General features: G+C 40.4%; 1 protein-coding gene across 1 annotated transcript in view; it reads left to right on the forward strand.

The window, feature by feature from the left end:
- The window catches only part of hydin (HYDIN axonemal central pair apparatus protein), a 60,665-nt gene that overhangs the window by 25,834 nt on the left and 13,333 nt on the right, over positions 1-21,498 (forward strand). The window contains exons 21-61 of the mRNA XM_085779890.1: positions 112-255; positions 366-509; positions 1,452-1,544; positions 1,857-2,077; positions 5,271-5,439; positions 6,561-6,770; positions 8,320-8,571; positions 8,680-8,854; positions 9,300-9,424; positions 10,078-10,214; positions 10,498-10,634; positions 10,989-11,116; positions 11,257-11,370; positions 11,955-12,035; positions 12,227-12,376; positions 12,524-12,763; positions 12,916-13,048; positions 13,162-13,281; positions 13,418-13,588; positions 13,679-13,852; positions 13,971-14,122; positions 14,287-14,361; positions 14,669-14,852; positions 14,965-15,106; positions 15,447-15,597; positions 15,701-15,788; positions 15,908-15,999; positions 16,307-16,471; positions 16,688-16,891; positions 17,016-17,210; positions 17,455-17,681; positions 17,800-17,982; positions 18,280-18,399; positions 18,489-18,648; positions 18,738-18,910; positions 19,149-19,347; positions 19,436-19,529; positions 19,669-19,762; positions 19,890-20,058; positions 20,440-20,522; positions 20,718-20,873. Coding sequence (XP_085636016.1) covers positions 112-255; positions 366-509; positions 1,452-1,544; positions 1,857-2,077; positions 5,271-5,439; positions 6,561-6,770; positions 8,320-8,571; positions 8,680-8,854; positions 9,300-9,424; positions 10,078-10,214; positions 10,498-10,634; positions 10,989-11,116; positions 11,257-11,370; positions 11,955-12,035; positions 12,227-12,376; positions 12,524-12,763; positions 12,916-13,048; positions 13,162-13,281; positions 13,418-13,588; positions 13,679-13,852; positions 13,971-14,122; positions 14,287-14,361; positions 14,669-14,852; positions 14,965-15,106; positions 15,447-15,597; positions 15,701-15,788; positions 15,908-15,999; positions 16,307-16,471; positions 16,688-16,891; positions 17,016-17,210; positions 17,455-17,681; positions 17,800-17,982; positions 18,280-18,399; positions 18,489-18,648; positions 18,738-18,910; positions 19,149-19,347; positions 19,436-19,529; positions 19,669-19,762; positions 19,890-20,058; positions 20,440-20,522; positions 20,718-20,873 — 6,224 coding nt within the window. The remainder of the gene's footprint in view (positions 1-111; positions 256-365; positions 510-1,451; positions 1,545-1,856; positions 2,078-5,270; positions 5,440-6,560; positions 6,771-8,319; positions 8,572-8,679; positions 8,855-9,299; positions 9,425-10,077; positions 10,215-10,497; positions 10,635-10,988; positions 11,117-11,256; positions 11,371-11,954; positions 12,036-12,226; positions 12,377-12,523; positions 12,764-12,915; positions 13,049-13,161; positions 13,282-13,417; positions 13,589-13,678; positions 13,853-13,970; positions 14,123-14,286; positions 14,362-14,668; positions 14,853-14,964; positions 15,107-15,446; positions 15,598-15,700; positions 15,789-15,907; positions 16,000-16,306; positions 16,472-16,687; positions 16,892-17,015; positions 17,211-17,454; positions 17,682-17,799; positions 17,983-18,279; positions 18,400-18,488; positions 18,649-18,737; positions 18,911-19,148; positions 19,348-19,435; positions 19,530-19,668; positions 19,763-19,889; positions 20,059-20,439; positions 20,523-20,717; positions 20,874-21,498) is intronic.

The raw sequence follows: 21,498 nt of genomic DNA on the forward strand, positions 1-21,498 counted from the left end.
CGATCCAAGACTAAATAAACCTAAGTTCTGAATTTAACAAACATGGCCAGTATGCACCCATTACACAAATGTCTGTTGCAGAACATGAACTGTATGTTTTTGTCTCTCCAGCTTGTACAGGAGCGTCTGTTGTGCTGTGGCATTGTGGGTAAACAGGGATCTTCTGAAGTCATCATGTCTGTAGATGTTTCCTGTCATTTCATTGCCCCAATGCTCAACATTTCCCCCAAGCAGCTCAGCTTCTACATAAAGAAGGTTGGTCCAAGGATCATGAACAGGATATTTACCGTGCTGTAAAATTCCTGTTGCACATGCCCTTATATTGTTAGATTAAAAAGCTAAATCCAAGTTTGTATGTGCCACAGGTTCCTGGGGAGAATCTAATCCCTGTATATGAGAAACTGATCTTGAAGAATGTGACGTCTCTGTCTCTATCCATGAGGCTCTCTCTGGTGCAGCCATTCTCTCTGTGTGAGGCCCCAGGAGCCCAAAGCACAGATACCACAAAGGTAAACATTTAGTACTTGTCCCTTTCAGTTCACTATTCACTGTTCTTTATTTCTATGTTCTTGAGTTCAAGTTCCAGGAGGTAGATACCCACAGATTTTGTTTGGTTTAAAGTTGCTTTAGTGAAGTAAACAGTACATTTTGAACTCAAATTGACAAATAGTATAAAATTGCACTAAATATTAGAAGTATGTAGTATGTATTTGAATAAATATAACTAGTTACTTTCCTTTTGTAAATCAAAGGGAATTAAGACTGTTCCATTTGTTCTTTCTTGCTTTGAAAAGGGTCAAACACAGTGTTATAATATGATTAACAACAATAACATGACATAAATGTACCCACTGACTGATGTTGATGTTTTATGTACACATTAGAGCTCAGATGGAAGTTTATGTTTCACAAGTCATATACTATAATATAAGGTGATGTGTGTGTTGATGACTTAAACTGCATTATTGTCTATAAAGTAACTCTGAGATAACCATGATAGAGGTTCAGGTCATATATTTTCATATTGCACATGCTTTTAATTTCACCATAACTCTAACATCTCAATTTGCCAGTTGATTAAAATGCAGGATTGGAATCCACATTAAAATGGTTTTCCAGCCCCTGGCAGGTCTCTGAATGAAGCCAAAGAGTAGCAGGATATTTTGATAAGCCTGGGTCCCATGGCAGGATCGCAATAAACGTCTCATTAAACTGTAGACGGCTTTTGAAAGGGTTGTGAACTTAGGCTTTGGGAGTAATCAGATAAAAAACATAATATAATGATTTTTAATCAAGTGTGCAATTCCAGATTCTCAAAGTTAAAAAAGAAGTTGAAGAACCAGTTTAATGTTTGCTGATGAGTTTATTAGTAAATATTGCAGAGACAGCGTCTCCTATGATACATTTATGCTACATATATTTACTATTGCAACTATACACCTTTTTTCCAGTCCATGGTTTTAGGTGACGGGAGGCAGGCTGAGTTGTGGGTATGCTTTAATCCAGTTTGCTGTCAAGATCGGGTGTCACGCGTCGTGGATGAGGTAACAGTAATGTGCTTCTTTGTAAATTTTTTATGTAATGCTTTTCATCTGGTGCCATATTGTGTCATTCTGAGCTCACCATATTTTAGCGCATATGACAGTAGTTCCCAGACGTGGGTTTTAGAGCCTTCATAAGGTTATTATATATATATTTTATTTTTATTTTTCTCTTTTATTATTATTATTTAAAGGGCTAAGAACAGAAACACACATATTTTACACCCATTTTCTTATTCATGGTCATGAGTAGCATGATTTCTTATTTACGTAATACAATAATAAATTTCCTTCCTGCTCCTTTTTTTTCTCCAGTTCCTTCACGTGCACTACCAGGGACACCCGCAGCAGGACATACTGGGGCTGCATGCTGAGGTCCACTTCCCCAACCTCCAGTTCTCCTCCACCACTGTTGACTTTGGCTCTGTACTCAACTGCACATCGACTCAACGAGTAATCACAGTCACCAACTGCTCCCCGATGCCTGTGTCCTACCACTGGGCTTTCCTGGAAGACCAGAAACACTACACCATCAGGTAAATCTACACTGCAAAACGTCCATAGTTAACATTTATACGGATGTATGTTTACAGCACGGCCAGCACCTGATACACTATCAAGAGTAGTTAAGTGGTGTCCAGTAACTAAACAGACTTAAATGCACAAGAAAAGTAATTTCCTTAGAGAGGAAACAACTAAAAGTGATAACTGAGGAGCGTATTTTGATCAACGTTTCCAACTATATTAATTATGAAAATGGTAAGTATAAGGTTACCAATAACCATTTGTGGGCATTTGATCCTAAATTACACTTTTCTATTAAGTGGTGGTTTTCTTAAACTTTCATATACAGAGCATATGGCCTCAAAGTGGGTAGGTGCACAGAGACTGCTCTAATGCTATGATTCCTGTATCATTGCTTTTTTTTTTTTTTTTTACTATACTCCAGGACAAAAGATGTGTAAAAAGTAGAGTCCTGGGGAGACGAGATTCAGGGCCAAGAACAGAATGGATCTCAGCCATACAGTATATTAAAACTGTCCTTTAAGATAAGTTAGTACCGTAGCTATACATTTAACCTGTGAATTGAAAGCCAAGTCCATTATAAATTCTCTGGGAAGGACAAATCTACTGATTGTGTACTTTACAAACCTTACAGTGTGCCTTTCTCAGGCCTTTGCTTCAGCTCCCCTCCCTTGCAGTGGACTGTGAATATCATAGTGGTCTGTCTGTCCATGGCCTTGAACCAACTCACTGCTATAGCAATAGCTCTACAAGATTTATCACCCTCTACTGTCTTCCCCCCTCCCCCTGTTTCATCTATTGATATTCTTCCTTTCTTCCTTTTCGCTCTCCTCCTTGTCCTCATCTTAGGTTTTTACATCACCTATTTTTTTAATTTTTTTTCCTTCTTCTCCTCCCACTCCCCCTGCTTCTTCTGCCTGTGCTTCTGCTCTCTATCTAATCCTTATCATCCTTCTCTTCTCTTCTCTCTCTTCAGCTTTTCCCCTCCTAGATCATGACCTCTCCTAACAATCTGTCTCACAGGCCATCTCGCTAATTAAAAGGAGACCTCACTCTTCATGCACACTCTTTCTCTGAAGTCCTTCTTTCTTGCTCACAAAACCTGTACTATCTAGCCAGCCAATTACATCCCTATCAGTAATTACATGGCAGCCCTTGGAGAGGGGGATTTCAATAGAGCTAACTCCTTTCAGTCCATTTATGCCGATGATAGACTGGGGCAGTACAATATATTTAAATACTGTAACTAATATATATTTTTAGGAGTATATCAGCAAGAAATAAACTCCAATCAAGATCTTATTGTTTGATGTTTTTTGTATTAGGCACAATACTGAGAATATTACTGAGGACAATTATTTTTGCTCTGAGTTGCTCAGAGAACTAGGGATAAGAAAACCTCATTTTACACAGACAACAAATTATAGCTCTTATCTGTTTGTTATGTCCAGCTTTATTGTACTGTTCATGCACTTTGGGGTATCCATTAGGTGACTGAGGTTCATCATATTATTTAAATAGGTTAGTTTCAGCTGAAAATTATTAGGTAGAAAACATGGAAATAATATATTTCTTAAAACTGTATTTAAACACATTACACACCACAATAAATAAGGCAGGTATCTTATAAAATGACCCAATCTTTGAAAAACCTCTTGCGCAGGAAGCTGATAATAACGTACCAAAAGTGTGTTACATAATGATAGTTAGAGCTTGATGAATGAACTGTTTTTGTATGAAATACTGTATCAGAGGTAAACCAGAAAGCCCCCCCCCCTTCCTCCCCCTCTCTCTCGCACACACACGCACACACACACACAGGAACCTTGTACACCCAAAGTTGCACAGCATCAAACCCTCTCTCCTATTTTCTGACAGACTGCTGGAAGTGAGATGTTTGTGGTTCAGCAGGCTTTGATGTGTAGATAACAAAGGAAAACATAGTCACACCCATGGTGTGCATGAAAAGAAGAATACATGGAGAAGACACACAGAGAGAGAGAGAGAGAGAGAGAGAGATGAGAATGTCAGAGTAGGCTATTTGTGTTTTGAGCCGAGCACTTGCAGAGACATCATCTGCTGTCTCTCCATCTGTTCCTCTGTCCGCACCAGTGGGTTTTAAATTCTTTCTTAGAAGACTTGCATTTGAAAAAGCTTCTTTTTTCCACATGGGGCCAAATGGTTTTTTGTGGGCTCTTAAAAACTAACATCCACCCAAAAATGCATTCTGTTTTTGAAGTCGTTGACCTGCAGTATTTGTTCACCCTTACATCTTACATTGCTAGACTTGCTAATTTGTGATTCCCAAGGCAAGACATCAGGCCAGAGTCCCTCTTTAGAAAAAAAAGCATACATCATGGATTGACCATACAACAGTGCCCCCTGCTGGTTGCATCACTGTCGTCCATTCATGAGATGCAGCTGCAGCTTCTGCACCTCTGGACCACAACTATTACTCACTTAATCCAAACCCTAACTCAACCTTACCCTCACCGTACAGGGACTTTATTTTTGTCCCCTCAAGGAAGACGCGTCCCCAGAGTGTAAATGTGTAAACTGATTGAGCTCCCCACAACATGAGTAATATTAAGCAATAATAGACTCGCACACACACTCGCTTGCGCGTGCCCGCATACACTATAGCAGTTCCATAGCCACTGTTCAGTGATTTAATATAACTTGTCCAGTCCAGCTTTGAGATGGCTCCACTCACTAAATCTCCTTCATTCTCTTCCATGTTTATTCAGCACTTCACTGCAATCTATCCTGACCTGTTTCCTGCTGCTTGCCTATTAAAATTCCTCTTAATTATAGAACACTCTGTTTAATTAACTTGATGGATGCACCCAGTCTGATCCCACAGGGAAGGAGAGAGTAGAACAGAGAGAGAATGAGAGTCAGAGTTCTTGGGGGTGTATGGGTGGTATGGGTGCTACAGATTTTCTTCTTCACGTGGCTATTATAGTATATATGCATTGGATTTTAATATAATTTAATCTCACACAGCCATTTTGAGAGTTTAATTTGGCCATTTTTGTGAGGGTAAAAACATGGTTTCATTCATATTTCTCATGGCCTCTTTTTGTTAGAGGGGTTTTCCTTTCTTCCAATGACTGTATTGCACCATTCTGCTCTATTTATACACTTTTGCTTTCATATAATGCTTTAAAGCATTGATGTTAGAATATCTTTCTGCCACTATAGAATGACCAAGATGCTGGGGAAAGAGGACGAGCAGAAAAGCCCAGAAAACGAGGCTGAAGAAGTGTGCGGTTCCTCCAGAACATCCTCTCCTGCTTCTTCACTTTCCCTCAGCCCCAGGCCTGGTGTACATGAACAGAACAGCACGCAGTGTGCCATGTGTGTGGAGGAGGTAGGCAAATGCTTCATGTATAAACAAATAAGGGCTTCCCTGAGATTCCCACTTTGTCAGGGGATGATAGAATGGGCAGGTTATTCCCTCTCTGTCTACTGCAGTGCTATTACTGTAGAGGCGACACACATGCACATGCCTCACACAGTCTCACACACATTTTTCCATTATAAACCCCATTGTGGAGAAATCCTTCTTTGTTGTCACCGTGCAGAACATCTTTCTACTTTTTCATACACTGATTTAATAGAGTGCTGAACATCTTATGAAGGTTCCTTGATTTATAACTAACAATATTTCTGATGATTCCCTGAAGTGATCAGAGATTGCTTTGATCACATCTGTGCTTATGTAACTCAGTTGAGGCTGCGACTATAATTGTTTTCTTTAATGATTAATCAGTCACATCACATCTGCTTTTTGATTTTGCAGTGGAATAATATTATTGTCTGAACAATCCAGAAAGAAACATAATTTAGTATAATGTTAAGTCAATGGAAAATGGACTAAATGTGTCTGCACTCAACTCAGATAGTGCATCTAGATAATGAATAGTCTGAGTAATCTGGAATACTAGCTTAAAGACACAGTTGAACATTTTACACTTTTTTGGCCAAGATTTAGATGAGAGGACAAACAGCCACTGTCATATCTGTCAATTAAATATGAAGTTGGACTGGGGATACAGTTAACTTAACCTAGCGTAAAGACTTGGGAGCAGGGGGAAGCTCCTGGCAAAGCTGTGTCCAAAAAAAGAAAAAGAAAAAAAAAGAGCAGAGCTTCTACATTTTACTACTTAACTAGCAACAACTTTTTATTCTGAAATCTTAAGTGTTTAAACATGCAGTTATGGAGGGTTAAAGGCTGGAACATTTTCTTTGACATTAAGACCATAGGAGGTGGCTGCAATTGTCCTTGAGATAGAGAAAGTAGTTCAGCTCATTATTCTTTGTGGATAAGGACATGAGAGTGGTATTAACTGTCTTATCTAATTCATTACATAAGAGCAAATAAGGACATGTCCCAAAATGTCAAACTGTTTAACTTTAATGTATCACAGCAGCACACTAAGACATAAGAATGAATTCTGTGCTTTAATGCTTTTCTTTTTATAACTGTAGGTATTTGATGTCTTGCCGAAGTACGGTCATCTGCCACCTGGGGAGCAGCAGCTTGTCACATTTTCTTTCTACGGACATGAAGACATCAGAAAAGAGGCGGTGGCTCAGTGCCATGTAGAGGAAGGGCCTACGTATGATATCAACCTCACAGGAGAAGCATCAGTAATCACCTACAGCCTCGGCCTCACCAATGTTGACTTTGGGCAGCAGGTACACATCCAGGCCTCCTCTACTTTTACCCTGTGTTTTCTTACAGTACCAAACCCCAACAACGTCTACCAGTCAAAAAGTTACATTTCACCTTTGTATTGCAAGGATAGGCTGCAACCGGGGCCATGATTGGGGTTAGACAGAGGTTGTATTGGCAAGAGAAGGAGGATTCACTGTTGCTTGCACAGCTCATGTCAGTGCAGAACTCCCCTTTCCTGTATTTATTACTACTCTTCATTATATTGTGTTAATTTGCCTCCTCGTCTTGTTTTCCCACTTTTCTTGTCCTTGCTCTTCATTTGCCATCTGCTTGCTTGCTCATGTGTGGCACTTGATATGTCAGACAAAACTAATTTGATTTTTGCAAAACTTATGGAAATGATGCATACTGCCATTTTCAAAACGACACTGACAGGCCTGAGGGGAGCGTGACTGATGATGAGTCTGCTGCATTGGTGCAGTTTTTTTCATGACTATTTGCTTTCCATGACACTGTCTTGACTGACAATTCATCCAAATTTTACTCTCCTCATTCCATATTTTTCTGGTATTACAAACTCTCAAGCTGAGGAACAACTTGTGGGACGAGCTTGCACGTTATTTAGTGGTTGTCATGTCATGTCATCTACTGTGGCATCAAACTTATTTTAATTTTCCACAATAACAAAGTCTGCTTGAGAAGAATGACATCATCTTTGAATGACACTATGCTGTTTTTTCCATAGTTTGGTCTTTTGCACGTCTACTCCCTCTGTAAATATGCAAGAAATTCAGACCAGTTGTCATTGATATTCAAACAAGGACATATTGATTTTTGATTTAGTTGAAATGAGCAATTCAGCAGAACATTTCTCTGACCTTCCTGTGTGTTCAGCACTACTCTCTCTCTTGCTTTCTTTTCTCCTTCTCTTGTTCTCTTTGCTGTTCTCTTGTATACAAACATTATATTTATTTATTTAGGATAAGAAATTCCTGAAACCACTCTGTAGATCAGGTATGGGCAAACTAAGGCCATATGCAACCTGTTGGGCTTTTTAATCCGGTCCGTCAAATACTGGTACAAAATTGTCCAAATTATAGCAAAGACTGCAAACTTTGATGCCCTGGAAAAAAGACACTGCTTCCACTGACACTGAATGTAGTTTGAATGTCATTTTTCTTTGACTTTTAGGTAATGGCTTTTACCTGTAATTTGTATTAGTTCACAGAAGCACTCTCCATCCATACTTGTACTGGCTGGGCCCGTCAAATTTTAAAACTCATTGTGGCACTGGAGCCAAAAAGTTTACCCACCCAACTTCGATCTCTTCCAGATTTTGAGCATTATTTTTGTGTCACTTTTGTCTCTATTTGTCTATGTTCACGAATCACTCTATCTTTCTGCCATAAATCATGAGAGGCCAAATCACTCGACCTAAAAACACTAGGTGGAGTAGTTCTCCAAAACTGTCTGTGTGCCAAACTAATTCACATTGTTTACAATGACCATAAAGATACGAGGTAAACGACGAAGAGCCAACAGTGTCTCCTCTCCCTCTTTTTCCCCCAGCTGTTTGATCATCTAGGGGAAGCTGAGGTAACACTAAGGAATACTGGCAGGGTGGGCTTCAACTTCAATATCACAGACACTCAGAGGGAGGAGGAGGAAGAGGAGGAGGAAGAGGATGCCAATGAGGAGGCAGAAGCACAGAGGAAAACCCCTGTGGAGGACGAGCAGCAGCCAAATGGGAGGCAGCAAAAAGACAATGGGCAATATGAGGAGAGGGTGAGACCAGGCCAGCCCATGGTCATCCCCAGCTCGGTGAGCTTAACTTGGTGCAATTTTAGATACAGAGGGACCATTCATTATGTATGGAGGGTTTTACCAGTTGTGTGTTTTTTTCTGTGTGTGTGTGTGTGTGTGTTTCAGGGTTATGTAGAAGCAGGTGCAGAGCAATGCTTGTGTGTGCTCTACCTCCCCGGCACCCCCGAAGTGTTTGTGAAACGGCTTCAGCTGCAGGTGGCTTTTCTTCCACCTCAGGAGATCACAGTGACTGGAGAGGGAGTGTTCCCAAGGATCAGCCTAAACTTGCCACGAAACCTGTGTATGCACACAAATGCACTCATACTGTAGACGCAGATATGACTGTTTCCATATGCAACAAGCCAAAGGAAGAAATTTTAAATCCCAATATGCATATTTTTTTAGTGTATATTTGCTATGTGGGCCTAAATGCAATGAAACAATGTAAACAATGTCAGGATATGTTCTCTGTGCAGTGAAATGGACAAGCAGTCAAGCTCAGACAGGAGGTGCTTAGTTGCATACCATGTAATGCATTCGTTTATTGATCACCACAAGGGATATGTTGTAACAGATTCATCTGCAGAACAGTGCTGTTCCGTAGAACTGTAGAAATGTGGGCCCTTCAAACAATTTGCATACTAGAAAGCATTTAGCCCAAGTCTTTCAGTAACTAATCATCACATCTCCATGCAAACAGATAATGAGACACACATTCTCAATATTTTTATGTGTGCACTTTGCAGCGGAGGAGTGCTACAGGGATGTGGTGCAGCAGACCAGAGAAGCTGTGGAGGCAAATGGACTCAGAGAGGAGCTCCTGAATGGAAATCCTGCTGCAGCAACAACGGAGGCCAGCTGCACACTCACAGTCAGTGGCTACAAACAACGTTGATGTGGTGCATGTATTGTATTTTCCAAAATTATGTTTTCAAGGATCAAGAAAGGTTTTCTTAAATGTTTGATTTGTATAAAATCTGTTCTCATAGATGCTGAGTTCAACCTAATATCGTCACCATGCAGGGTACTTAAAGGCATTTGTAGTTACACCTACACACTGTTTAATTAAAGCACAACAGATATAAATGATTCCCAAAGATACAACAAAACTGTGAATAGCAGTTGCTCATGTTCCCTGTCCATGAAAATATATATATTTTTTCTGTATATCCAAAATAAGAAAATATAACCCTCATAATATTACTACTACTGCTATTACAATGGTTGTCAAAATTAATGATGTGGGAAATGGATCGTCCTGAATCTGCAAACCTCAAAGCTCTCTATAAACTCAGTCATGAACCATTCCTGCTTTTGCAACTGATTAACAAAGCTGGATTACAATATTTTACAGTATAAAGTTAACATTTGCTATGAATAGCAAAAATGTATACCTAAATGATTATTCTTTAAGAGCCTGACAAACTGTTCTGATTGTTTATTACTTGAAAAACTTCTCTATTTACTTTATAACTTTTGAGTGTTCTCTTTTTCTTCCTTCCGTTTGTGTCATGCTGCCTCCAGTATGAAGAGCTGCTTCACATGGAGATTGACAGAGCGCTGGTCAAAGAGAAAGCTCTTGCTGTGACTGATAGCTCTGTTAGCTTGCTGGAGCTCAGGGACTCAGGAGGATCCTCCAGACAGTGGTACAACCTTAGCAAGTATGTACAAAGACACACACTCTTCCCTTTGTTCAACAGATGGTCCACTCAGTGGATTCAAGTGATTTAAAGACTTCTGCTTAATGAATAATATTTGGCTGTTTATGTTTTTCCTCTGTGGTTCTTACTAATTGGGGGATTATATCATCATGACAACTTGAAACTGTCCCGCTGAATCTCAGTTGAAGATCCTCCTGAAGTATAACCAGGCCAGGCTGCTTCAGTAAACAAACTTATGTGTGTAGTGCTTGTTGGTCTTATTTATCTCTTTAAACTCCTCCAGGTTCCTGCTCCCGGAGTACGTTTTGGATTTTGGTTATGTTGTTCCTGGCAAAGTCCTCAGTCACACTGTAAATGTCACCAACACTGGATCAGTACCTGTGTCCTACCAGGCCAATCGCAAAGCCATCACTGGCACAGGTGACACAACACGTTACTGAAGCACCCACAGCATTTTCAGTCTTTGCCTCTGTTTGTTTTCAAATGTGATATCTTAACATTACTTTACCACAATTATACAAAACAATCTGTGAGGGAAATTCTGGAAATTATAAATGATAAGTATTTGAGGCTATGGGACTCTTAGCAATACTAAGAACTATAACTATATGGAAAAACATAGTTCAGCAGGTTGTATTAATATGATAACATGATTAAGAAACTACTAAAGATGTATATTGTTGCAGCAATATTTAGAGTTTTTTGGTTTTAATATGATACAACATTAAGATTTAATGCAATTCTAAAACATCGTTTTGTCATGTTCCTTCAAAGGTTTCAGTGCTGAATTTGAAAGAGTGAAGAACCTGCCCTGTGGTGAGACACAGACCTTTACAGTTAAATTTGATCCTCAAGAAGCCAAACTGCAGATGGGGAGCACAAGTGTTGTCATGCCAATAAAGGTACACATTAGGCATACACAAATATGCACCAACATTGTCATTATTTCTAATTTAAAGAAACTTTTCATAAATAGTTATAATAGTTAGAAATATCTAATTTTGTGACTTTTTCATTATCATGATTATTTTTGCTTTCACAGGTTGTTGGTGGCCCAGTGGTGCAGGTGCGACTGCATGCAGAGTTGACAATGCCGGTCATTACTGTTTCCACGGATACACTGCAGTTTGACACAGTGCAGTGTGGCATGTGTCAGGTAAGTCGGGAGTATATGTTAAGGTGGGATACAAAGATCCAATTATGCAGCCGTCTAAAGTTTTGTTATGGTGCTTTACAATGAAATGAGAATGCTGTGTTGAACGGTGGTAAGCTGTGTATACACAATCTCTGCTGAAACTGGATTGTTACACAAATTCTGACCCTTTTATTTTACTTGTTATCAACATGCAGAAGAAGAAGATAGAAAAGTAGGTGAAAGAACAAAATGTTGTAAACAGCCTGACACTACAGAGTGTATGCAAAGCGCGCTAATGAGGCTCATTAATAAAAGAGACCACTGCTGCCTTTCTGTGGTGACATCCTACAATTGCTTACTGCAAAATCAGGTTATGTTAATCATTTCCAAAGACTTTTCTTACAAACCACATGCACTGCAGTGGTTTAAACTTGGTTGTGTTTGGACAAAATGTGGTAAAAACATTAGCTTAAAAGTATAATTAATGAGGAAGTAGGAAGGCCATGTATATCGAAACAACTGAAACAAAAATCATTCTCTTGAGAGTGACCTCGGGCTGTTGTTTAAACCCTGCAAATTGTATATTTTATAACGTTTCCCACCAGATGAGGACTGTACAGCTGCTGAATCATGAGTTTGTCTCGTGCCACTGGAGCATAGCTGAGGATATAAAACCAGTCAAAAAGGTATAACTGTCATTTTATGGAAATTACATTTCCTAATCATTTTGTAAATGCTGTTGGCCACAAAAGAAATTACATGGCATATACACACACACACACACAACATACATACATGCATATAAATATATATACAGTATATACTGTATATATTTAAAGATGAATTGTGACACCAATATGTTCTTGTTTTCACTCAGGTCAATAAGTTTCTGCCTCTTCACCAGCGTAAAAAAGCCTTGCAGGAGCTGCGTCAACCTCCTGTGGTGTTTGAAATGTTTCCTGCCTCTGGCACGCTGAACCCCGGTGATCGAGTCAATGTCCAGATAAAGTTCATTCCTGCTGAGGGGGTAACTGATTTTAGAGTTCGACACAACGTATAGCAGAGAATTGAGAAAGTATTGAAGTCACTGCGTTAATGAAATGGTGAAAAACACATTTTGTAAAACAGTTGTACAAAGAAAAAGAATATTTACCTCCTGTATATGTCTTTGCAGCGCTCTTACAACAGACAGCTAGTGGTGCGTGTGGCCAACAGCACCCAGCAGGTGATCATTACAGCCCAGGGTCAAGGCGAGGAGCCACAACTAGAGTTCTGCCCATCGACACTGAAGTTTGGGCCTTGTCTGCCTCTCAATGCTGAGGTTGAAGCAGAGGTCACAGTGAAAAACCCCTGCTCTTTCCCCATCGAGTTCTACTCTTTGGAGTTCGACACACAGTATCTCAAGGAAGAAAAGGTAGTTCTGGGTTAAAGGGTGATGGCAAGATTGGAATTTGTTATCCTACAGTACACTTCTGTTTGTCAGGGTTTTATGATAACCTTTCTTTGTGTCTTTCCACTTCCTGGTCTCTCTCTCTCTCATCTGCCCATTTACATTATGCCTCTCAGATCCTGCGTCTGATGCAAGGTTATGATGAGAACGACATGTTACTGCTGCCCCCCAGGATCCCTGGAGAAAGTCTTCCATCAGAGCTGCTCAACTACTACAAGGAGTATTGCTCCCAGAAGCTGAAAGACAGTGGTAGCCTCAGGCACTCGTAGATGCCCATATTCAACCTACAACCACTGAAATCACACATGTGCTTATTGTATCAGTGCGTTCCTGTTTTAATCTATTCTACCTGTGTACACCAGAGCTAAAGGATGAGCTGCAGGAGGAAGAAAAGAGTTCAGCCGAAGTTGATACCCACCTCGCAGATAGCAAAGAAGATGAAGAAGAAGTACATGCAAGGACTGTAAAAACAGCTGAATTGTGTGAGTACAACCATTTTAAAAACTCAGAAACTCAGCTTGCTAATAGTAACCTGACTTTGCTGTTATTTTGACAGATACTTTGTAATTTACTAAAGATTAGTGGCTTTCTGTCTAATCCTGGGCTTTGTGAATTCAGTTATTTCAGAGATGACCAGTGAGGTGAACAGTGGGAGGGTGGGACAGCTCGAACTCACCCCCGTCTCCAGAGCAATTGCCCGCCACATGTGCGTTGATTTGTCACCTGAGGGTCTGGCGGCCCACAACCGCAGAGGCATTGCTATTATTGTCTATGGAGCCCCACTGACAGGTAAAAAGGCAGATTGAGAAAAGTAAATCACGAGTTGATGGGTATGTATTTGTGGATTTGTCTGTATAACCCATTTCTACACTTTTCTAGATAAGAGCAGCACAGCGGCTGTCCTGGCTCGTCACTACGGGGGAGCGTGTTTGAGCGTTGATGCTGTGGTTACAGATGTGCTACTACATGGCACCTCACCTGTGAGCCTTACAGGCAGAGGGCTCTATCACTCTGCTGCTGCTGAGTATGCTGAGAAGGAAGCAAAGGAGTCTGGTAAGCATCATATACAATGCATACATTGAGTTAAGCTTTTCCATTCTGTCCATAAGACAAAAGTGTTCTATTAAAACTGTTAAATACAGTGTAAATTAACTCTCTATAACTGCCACAGAGCCAGGACCTACAGTACATCCAAAAGCCTCAGGTCCAGCTCCAACCTCACTCGATACCATGCAAGTTCCCCCAAAACCAAGAGAAGCCTACAGCAATGAAAATGGCACCAAGCATCAGGAGGCTGAGAGCACAGCCATTGCACTTTGTCTGGTACATTTTCTCTGGTCATCTGTTATTATCTTGTGTTGTATTGTCACGCAGAGCTGAAGCTGCTCAATCTATGTCTAACTTTAGAAGCAAACTGGGGAGATAAAAATATGAATATGGTTTAATAATTGAATATAACCAGTCGTTTTGCTGTGTTTTCACCCCAGGGAGGAGATGTGACCACACTCAGCAGCCTCTTACCTGATCAACTAATAGCTGATATCTTGTCAGAGAGATTTCAGGTAAGTTTAGACATACCTTCCTTCTATACAGTAAATTGTAGTAGAATATTTTGTGACACATCACAAAACAGTCGCAAAATACAGAGGTTTTTAACAAGTCAATTAAAATAGAAAGTAAGAATGTGTACATCAAGAAAGCTCACTCCACAGGAAGGTCGGTCATTGGCTTCCAGCTGCTTTCACTTGTGGCAGTTACGTGTATTCAGTTTAACCCTAAAACTTTTCACATAAGTTTCACTCCTGTCTTCTAATTCTTTTCTCTTTTTTTATGTCACTACTGTTGCTGTTGCTGTCACTGTGGTAACAGTTAAGCGACTGTCACCGTGGCATAGTGATTCAGGATCTGGAGTCTGTGTACACTCAATCACCAGCAAGCACTCTGCAAGTTGTCCTTAAGGCCCTTAATAACCGCAGACACATCTATGTAGTCAATTTGTCTGACTCCTACGCTGCCCTGAAGGAACGGGTGAGAGCGCAGAAAGCAGCTGAAGGTATAAAAAAAAAAGTGTACCAGAACACATTAGTATACAAAATTGTGATATTGTTATTTCTCTAAAGTAAGGTTGATGAAATTGTGTGAAATTGCCTGTGTGTGTCCTTCAGATGCTCTGAAGAAGGAGAAAGTAGACAGGGAGGAGCAGTGGTTAAAGGAGTTGGATGAGGAAGGCTTTAATGCTCTGCCAGAGGACCAGAAAGAGCAAATTACCCAGAAACACAGAGAAAAACTCAGACGGCAGAAGCTCAGGTACTGACCAGAAGATGGGTGGACACACTGAACCTCACGCTAGGACTTTGAGATTTTATCCAAAAGTTCTCATTTGTGTGTTGTGATTCAGACTCATCAAACTCTCTTAACTGCACAAACTTGTTGTAGATCATTTGTTTCAACCTAATGAATATCATCCGTTTGCAAGCAGCGTTGCATTTGTGAGGTTTGATCATCAGTTATGGGGTCATTCAGAAAACTTTAAGACTTCTGAAATATGCCAATATGAATGCTAAAATAAGGAAAAAAAACTCTCTGATGTTACGGTGAAGATATTGCAAATATTTTCAACCATTAACTGTCTGAACCTGTGTATAAGGGAGCATGAACAATCAGTGAAAGAGCTGGAGGAGAGGAGGCAACAGGAGGAGATCAGGAGGTTGAGAGAGGAAGAGCTGAAGAAGAAGAGTAAAAAGGGTTTAAAGAAGGATGGTAAAGAAATGCCAAAGAAGAAGATGGATGGACGGCAGGTCTGTAAATGCATCCCATTCCAGCAGTCTTCTGTTGTGGACCAAATTACATGCAACTCCCATAAGCGCACACAAATACACATGTTTTCTGTTTTCTCTCCAGTCAACAGATGTGATGAATGGACAACGGAGATCCTCCTGTCACAACTCTAAAGAGTCACTAGTGGATACAGGAGAGCAACATCATGAAGGTGCAAACAACCGCAAAAACACTCAATATTTTTGTTTTGTGACAAAAAAAAAATTGAACAAGTTATTCCCTAATTGCAATTGGTTCATTTCTTACATATGGCTGTCTTTGCTGCTGCAGGGTATTATAGCAAAGAGGCTGAACATACACAGGAAATCAAAGCACCACAACCAGAGTCTCCAAAACTCACGGACAAGATGGAGGAACAAAAGGTAGGTTTACCACTGGGTGATACACACCACAAATGCAGTCTATGATACAGTACTTTGATTGCACTATGGATCCAGGTATCAACAGGTATTATTCTATTCAATTCCAGTTGTAAACTGCTGGCTTGGTGTAGCTGACTTTAGCTCAGGAAACTTTATACAGATAGAGGGAAGGATGTACTCGATTGAATATAAACAAAATTTTGATGCAAGTGTCACCAACTCTGTCGACCAAAGTTGACCTCAAAATCCCCCATGAACTACCACTACTCTGTAATCCTCTAAAAACTGCTTGTGCTCCCTTGTCCAGTCCACTGTAGATGAGCTGCAGTCTGAGTTCATCGCATATGAGCATACTGAGGTGCAGGTGGAGCACATCCTGCAGCACTGGGACCGGGCCCAGCTTTTGTTGATGGTTGCGCTCCCCAGTGAAGACGCCCCACTGTTGACGGAGGATGTCCCAGTAGAAAAACAGGTCTGTTTAATGACAACAAACAAAAATACCAAGAAAGTTTGGAAGTAATCATGTGGTTGGGGTTGGGGTGATGATGGCTGTGTCTTACACTGGTGCATCTTTTACTGTATGCCCATTGTGAAATGTAAAAAGGTTGTACTGATAGTATAAACGTTTAACAAAAAAAAATTGTATTACAACTGCTGGATCCCATCAATCATCATCCTGTTTTCACAGAGCCCTGCTGGCAAGAGGGGCAAGAAAGCCAGTACCAAGACCATGTCCCCACTGCCCAATCAGACGACAGCACCGGCTGATGCAGACAAGGAGGGAGACAAGGTGTCTCCACACGACATCATCCCTCATATAGTGCTGACTCTAACAGAGACAGAAAATTCCACAGAGCAACTTGAAGGCGACGCCCTGCCCCCAGTGGACGAGGTACAGTAAGGCTAAAGCAGGATGATTTACTGTATGTTTCTTCCCAAAATTTATGGGTGTAAGATTTCTCATAGATTTATGATAATTTCCTAAACCGTTTCCATCTCTCCTTTGGTGTCCTTAGGTGTTGGATGATTTGGGGTTGGGACCCAGAGGCCCACCCGTCCCTTCCCCTGTCAACTTTTCTGTTGTTCGTTTCCCTAAAAACAGGAAGCAATCTATCAGTCAACTCACCTGCGACTGTTTCACCTTCCTGGCTTCTTCAGGGCAGGACGAACAGGGTGATTCTGAGGAGGATGTACAAGCACTGGCTGTAAAGGTAACAGTCATTTTACCAACTCGATACATACAGTAATGTACATGTAAACAGTGAATACAAAAATTGTGTTGCAGCAAGTATTTGGAAAACGGTTTAGTTGCCATGAAATACAACCTTCTATCTATCATTATCTTGGTTTATTAACATATTCTAACAATTAATATATCTAAAGTACACTTTGATTTCAAGATACTTTAAAAAAAATTCAGAATGGTGTTTGTGCTTATGTTTGTGTACACTAAAGGAAGGGAGTGTGACAGCAGCATCTAAAGCCCGCAGCAGAGCCGGCATTAGGGAGACAGCAGCGACGAAAGACAAAAATAAAAAGGGAAGAGAGAGTCAGATGAGCAGGGCACGAGGTTCAGCCAAGGCAAAAACAAAGGGCACGGCTCGCTCACCTTTACACGCCTCCACCACGCCAGACGGCACTGAACAACACCAAGGAATTGTAGAGCAGAAACGTAACCAGAGGCAAGGACAACACGCAGACTTACTCTACATGTTTAAGTTTTGTTTTTGTTGTTTTTGCTTCAGTCTTGTTACTAATTGTGTGCATGTGTTTATGTGCGTTCATGTATTGTGTATGCAGCCTGACAACATTTCGCTGGGTCGTACCAGCTCGTGGTGAGGTGGTTCTGAAGACCTGGTTCTACTCAGACTCCCCAGGGACGTTTGAACAGACCTACAACTTTGAACTGCTGGGGACCCGGAGACAGTATCAGCTACACTGCAGAGGAATTTGCATCTACCCGTCCATCTGCAAAGACTTCACGTAATTCTGCATTGTTGAGCCATGTAGTGTTGCAGTTAAACTGGTAAAGATGAGGAAGGAGAGGGAAAGGAGGATAGAGAAAGGATAAAATACATTAAAACAAACAACACTGAACGTCTTCCTAGACAAATAACTAAGTCCAGTTGCTTTCGATTTAACCTCCTTTGAAATACTATGACCTGGGCAAATGAGAATATGCACCGGCCTAACACTGAACTCATTTTGACTGCAAAAATCAATGTCCTAATGTGCTTTCAGCTGGAATTAAAGCTGTCATTTGTTGTTTTGTTTCTCCAGGACTCTTTTCGCTCTTAGTAAAAAGGTGCCACGGGTGCAAGATGGGCTTCAGAAGACTTTCGTTGCCAAACCTGGTTACTTTGAGTTTGGACCACTACTCTGTAGCAAATCCAGAGACAGGTGAGAGGGAGTGTTGGGAGTGAAAGGCTTAATGTGTTGATATTGTTCTTTACCTTTATATTTACATTTTGCTGTCTGTGTGTGTATAGATATAAAGAAAACAGGTACCCAGAGAATACGGAGAGATTGGTGATTCATAACAATTCAGGCCTGGAAGCTGAGGTCCAGTTCCGTTTCCAGGAGGACACACAGGCCACCACGTATCTGCTGGACCCCCCAACCATGACTCTCAAACCAGACCAGAAACAGGTAGCATAGCACTACATTGTCCATAGAAAACATCATATGACAATAATAATATAGTAGTAGTACATTTAAATAATCCTCTCTCCTGGTAGGAGTTGACAGTGTGGGCTTACCCAACAAAAGTTGGACAAATCAAGGACAGCATAGTGTGCTGTGTCAGGGACAATCCAGAGCCTGTCATCGTCAGCCTCTCCTGCTGCGGGGTTCGGCCGGAGCTGGAGCTGGAGAGCAGGCATTTGCAGTTTGACAGGCTTTTGCTGCACAGGTACCAAGGAACTAATATAGGAAAGACAAATTTTAGAGTGGTTTCTGACAATAGTTTGACAAGTGATTTTCATAAAACAGCAGATAGAAAGAACGAAAGAAAGAAAGAATACGATAATATCAAAATACTGTACATGAGTTATAGCCTCAACAGTGGTTATTTTAAAATTCTGAAGTAAATGTATGCCACCACTCTTACGTTTTTCTGATTAACCTCTTCTGCTCTATCCCTCGTTTAGACAGGACAGCCGTAGTGTGCTGCTACATAACAAGACAGCTCTTCCTGTATCCTGGAGACTGCAGGGTGTGGAGGAGTTGGGTGATGAGTTCAGTGTGCCTAAGGACCACGGCATCATCTCACCTGACTCGTCTTTCCGCCTGTGCTTATACTTTAGGGCCAGCAGGCCCCGCAACATTAAGAAAATCTTACGTTTAGAGGTGAGATATGTGTGACTGTATTTCCCAATCTGTTTGTACTGTACTGTATGAATGCACAGTTAACTTCAGGTTGTGTGTTTTGTTTCAGGTGTCAGATGTAGAGAAGATTCTTGGCATTGTACACACTGAAAACATACAGGTCACTGCTGAAGCCTATGATATAACCCTGGACCTCTCACCAGGTAGACACAGTAACAGCTTGTACTTTTTTAGGACAGATTTTACCCAGAATTCTCTGAAAGGCGATAACGTTTACTATCGAGTGACAAAGATGCTGCTGAATGAAAAACAATATTCTCTATCCTCTTGCTTCTGTAGCAGATGGATATGTGGACTTTGGAACCATCAAAGTCTTTGAAGAGGCCAAAATGTCTCTCAGGTTGAAAAACCAAGGAAAATATGAAATAGTCTACAAGTGAGTGTAACACAGTATTTAAGTATGAATAAACTACACAATTAAATTTTTATATAATAATTTTTGAACTTTATTCCATGGTGTGATTGTGTTTTTTCACTTTTATCCTTCTTCTTCTTCTCACAAGGTTTACACTTGAGCTGATGGACAAAACCAAGCCAAACACAGGCTCCATTTTCTCTGTGTTTCCCCAGCGTGGTTCTCTAATCCCCCATGAGAAGCCCACAACAGTGCAGATCCACTGCAAACCCAACACTGAAGTCTTAATCGAAGAGCAGCCTTTCCTGTCTTGCCAGGTCTGAACCAAAACAGGTCCCAGTTATCATAGAGGCTTATCTATTTACTAAATAACTTGTGTTTTCTTACCCTATTCGCAAACTTCTGGTACCAGAACTTTTCGATTACTTGATGATAAAAGGGTTATGCCTTCTCTGTTAACAAGAAAGTCATTTTAGTTCACAACAAATAATCAAAACAAACTTTTGTATGAATCAAATATCTGAGCAAGATGCTCCCAAAATTCTGTTTCACTAAGACTGTAGAGAGACATGTCTTTCTCAGGTTCCTCATTGTTGATGCAAGAAAGCAACTCATCAGTTACAAGCTCTGTCCGTTTTGTGTAGAAACTTTAATGGAACTGAATTAAGTAATCTAACTAACTTCTCTCTCCGCTTCAGTTGATTGAACCAAACATCGGGAATGGAGGTGAAATCATTGCCATCTTACCTATTAAGGTTTCAGTCCAGTCTGTCTTCACCAGGTTAAAGCTTGATTCTTACTATCAGTTTCATGTAATGTGACTGTAAGAAACAATATTACAGTTAATGCAGATTTTGATTGTGTTGCACATGTCATGGTTGGATTATGTCGAATGATCATTCTTAGTAGTACATGCTTTGCTTTACAGAATTGCTCAGAACATACATTATCATTTACCATCTCATCACTTTTACAGGTACAAGATCACACCTGCATATGATGTCAACTTTGGTCCACTTGTCTCTGGCTGCAAGAGAAGCCAGACCATTACTATTGAGAACTGTGGAGTCTTTGAGACCCGTTTCAGCATCTGCCGTATGATCAGCGACGCTGCTCTAATGGAGAGATCGGAGTAAGAGAACAAAACCAACACACACACACACAAAAACACACAAACCTACAGTGTAGTGAGATACACAACGGTGTGCGTACACTTGGAACAGCAGTTTCAAAATGTGTTTTAAAACCGAGAGGAAGAAAGTAGCAGCTCAGCTCTGGGCTTGTGGATGAGATATTATGGTGATTCTTGTCTGCATCTAACAAAGTTTGATGGAGGCCTCATTGTGTTGCCAACCCCACAAGGACCGTGTTGTTATCATGATGAAGTTTTGTCATGTAAAAGTGAACAAATTAAGAAAATCTAAGTGAAAATTGTCAATATGCCTTAAGTCTATACGAGTATATTTGTCTATGAATAAGATTAGAGCCATTATTGTGATGGTGAAAACTTCATACTGAAAAGAAAGGGGGTAATAAAAAACTAAAGTGGGTTGTGTGGGCTGTTTTTGGATTCACTATAATTTTAATGATAAGAAAACATATTAGCATGGTTCATTACATACATTGTTGTGTTAATACTAAATAAATAATGTCTTGTGCATAAATTGCAGTTTGGTTTTGCTTGAAGCAATTCTGGTTTGAGTTGCTCTTTTTTAGCTTAAGATACTTTGACAAGAGTAGAACAATACAGAACATCA

This window comes from Trachurus japonicus, chromosome 6, assembly GCF_045865225.1.
Source record: "Trachurus japonicus isolate A0001 chromosome 6, Traja_1.0".
Lineage (NCBI taxonomy): Eukaryota > Metazoa > Chordata > Actinopteri > Carangiformes > Carangidae > Trachurus > Trachurus japonicus.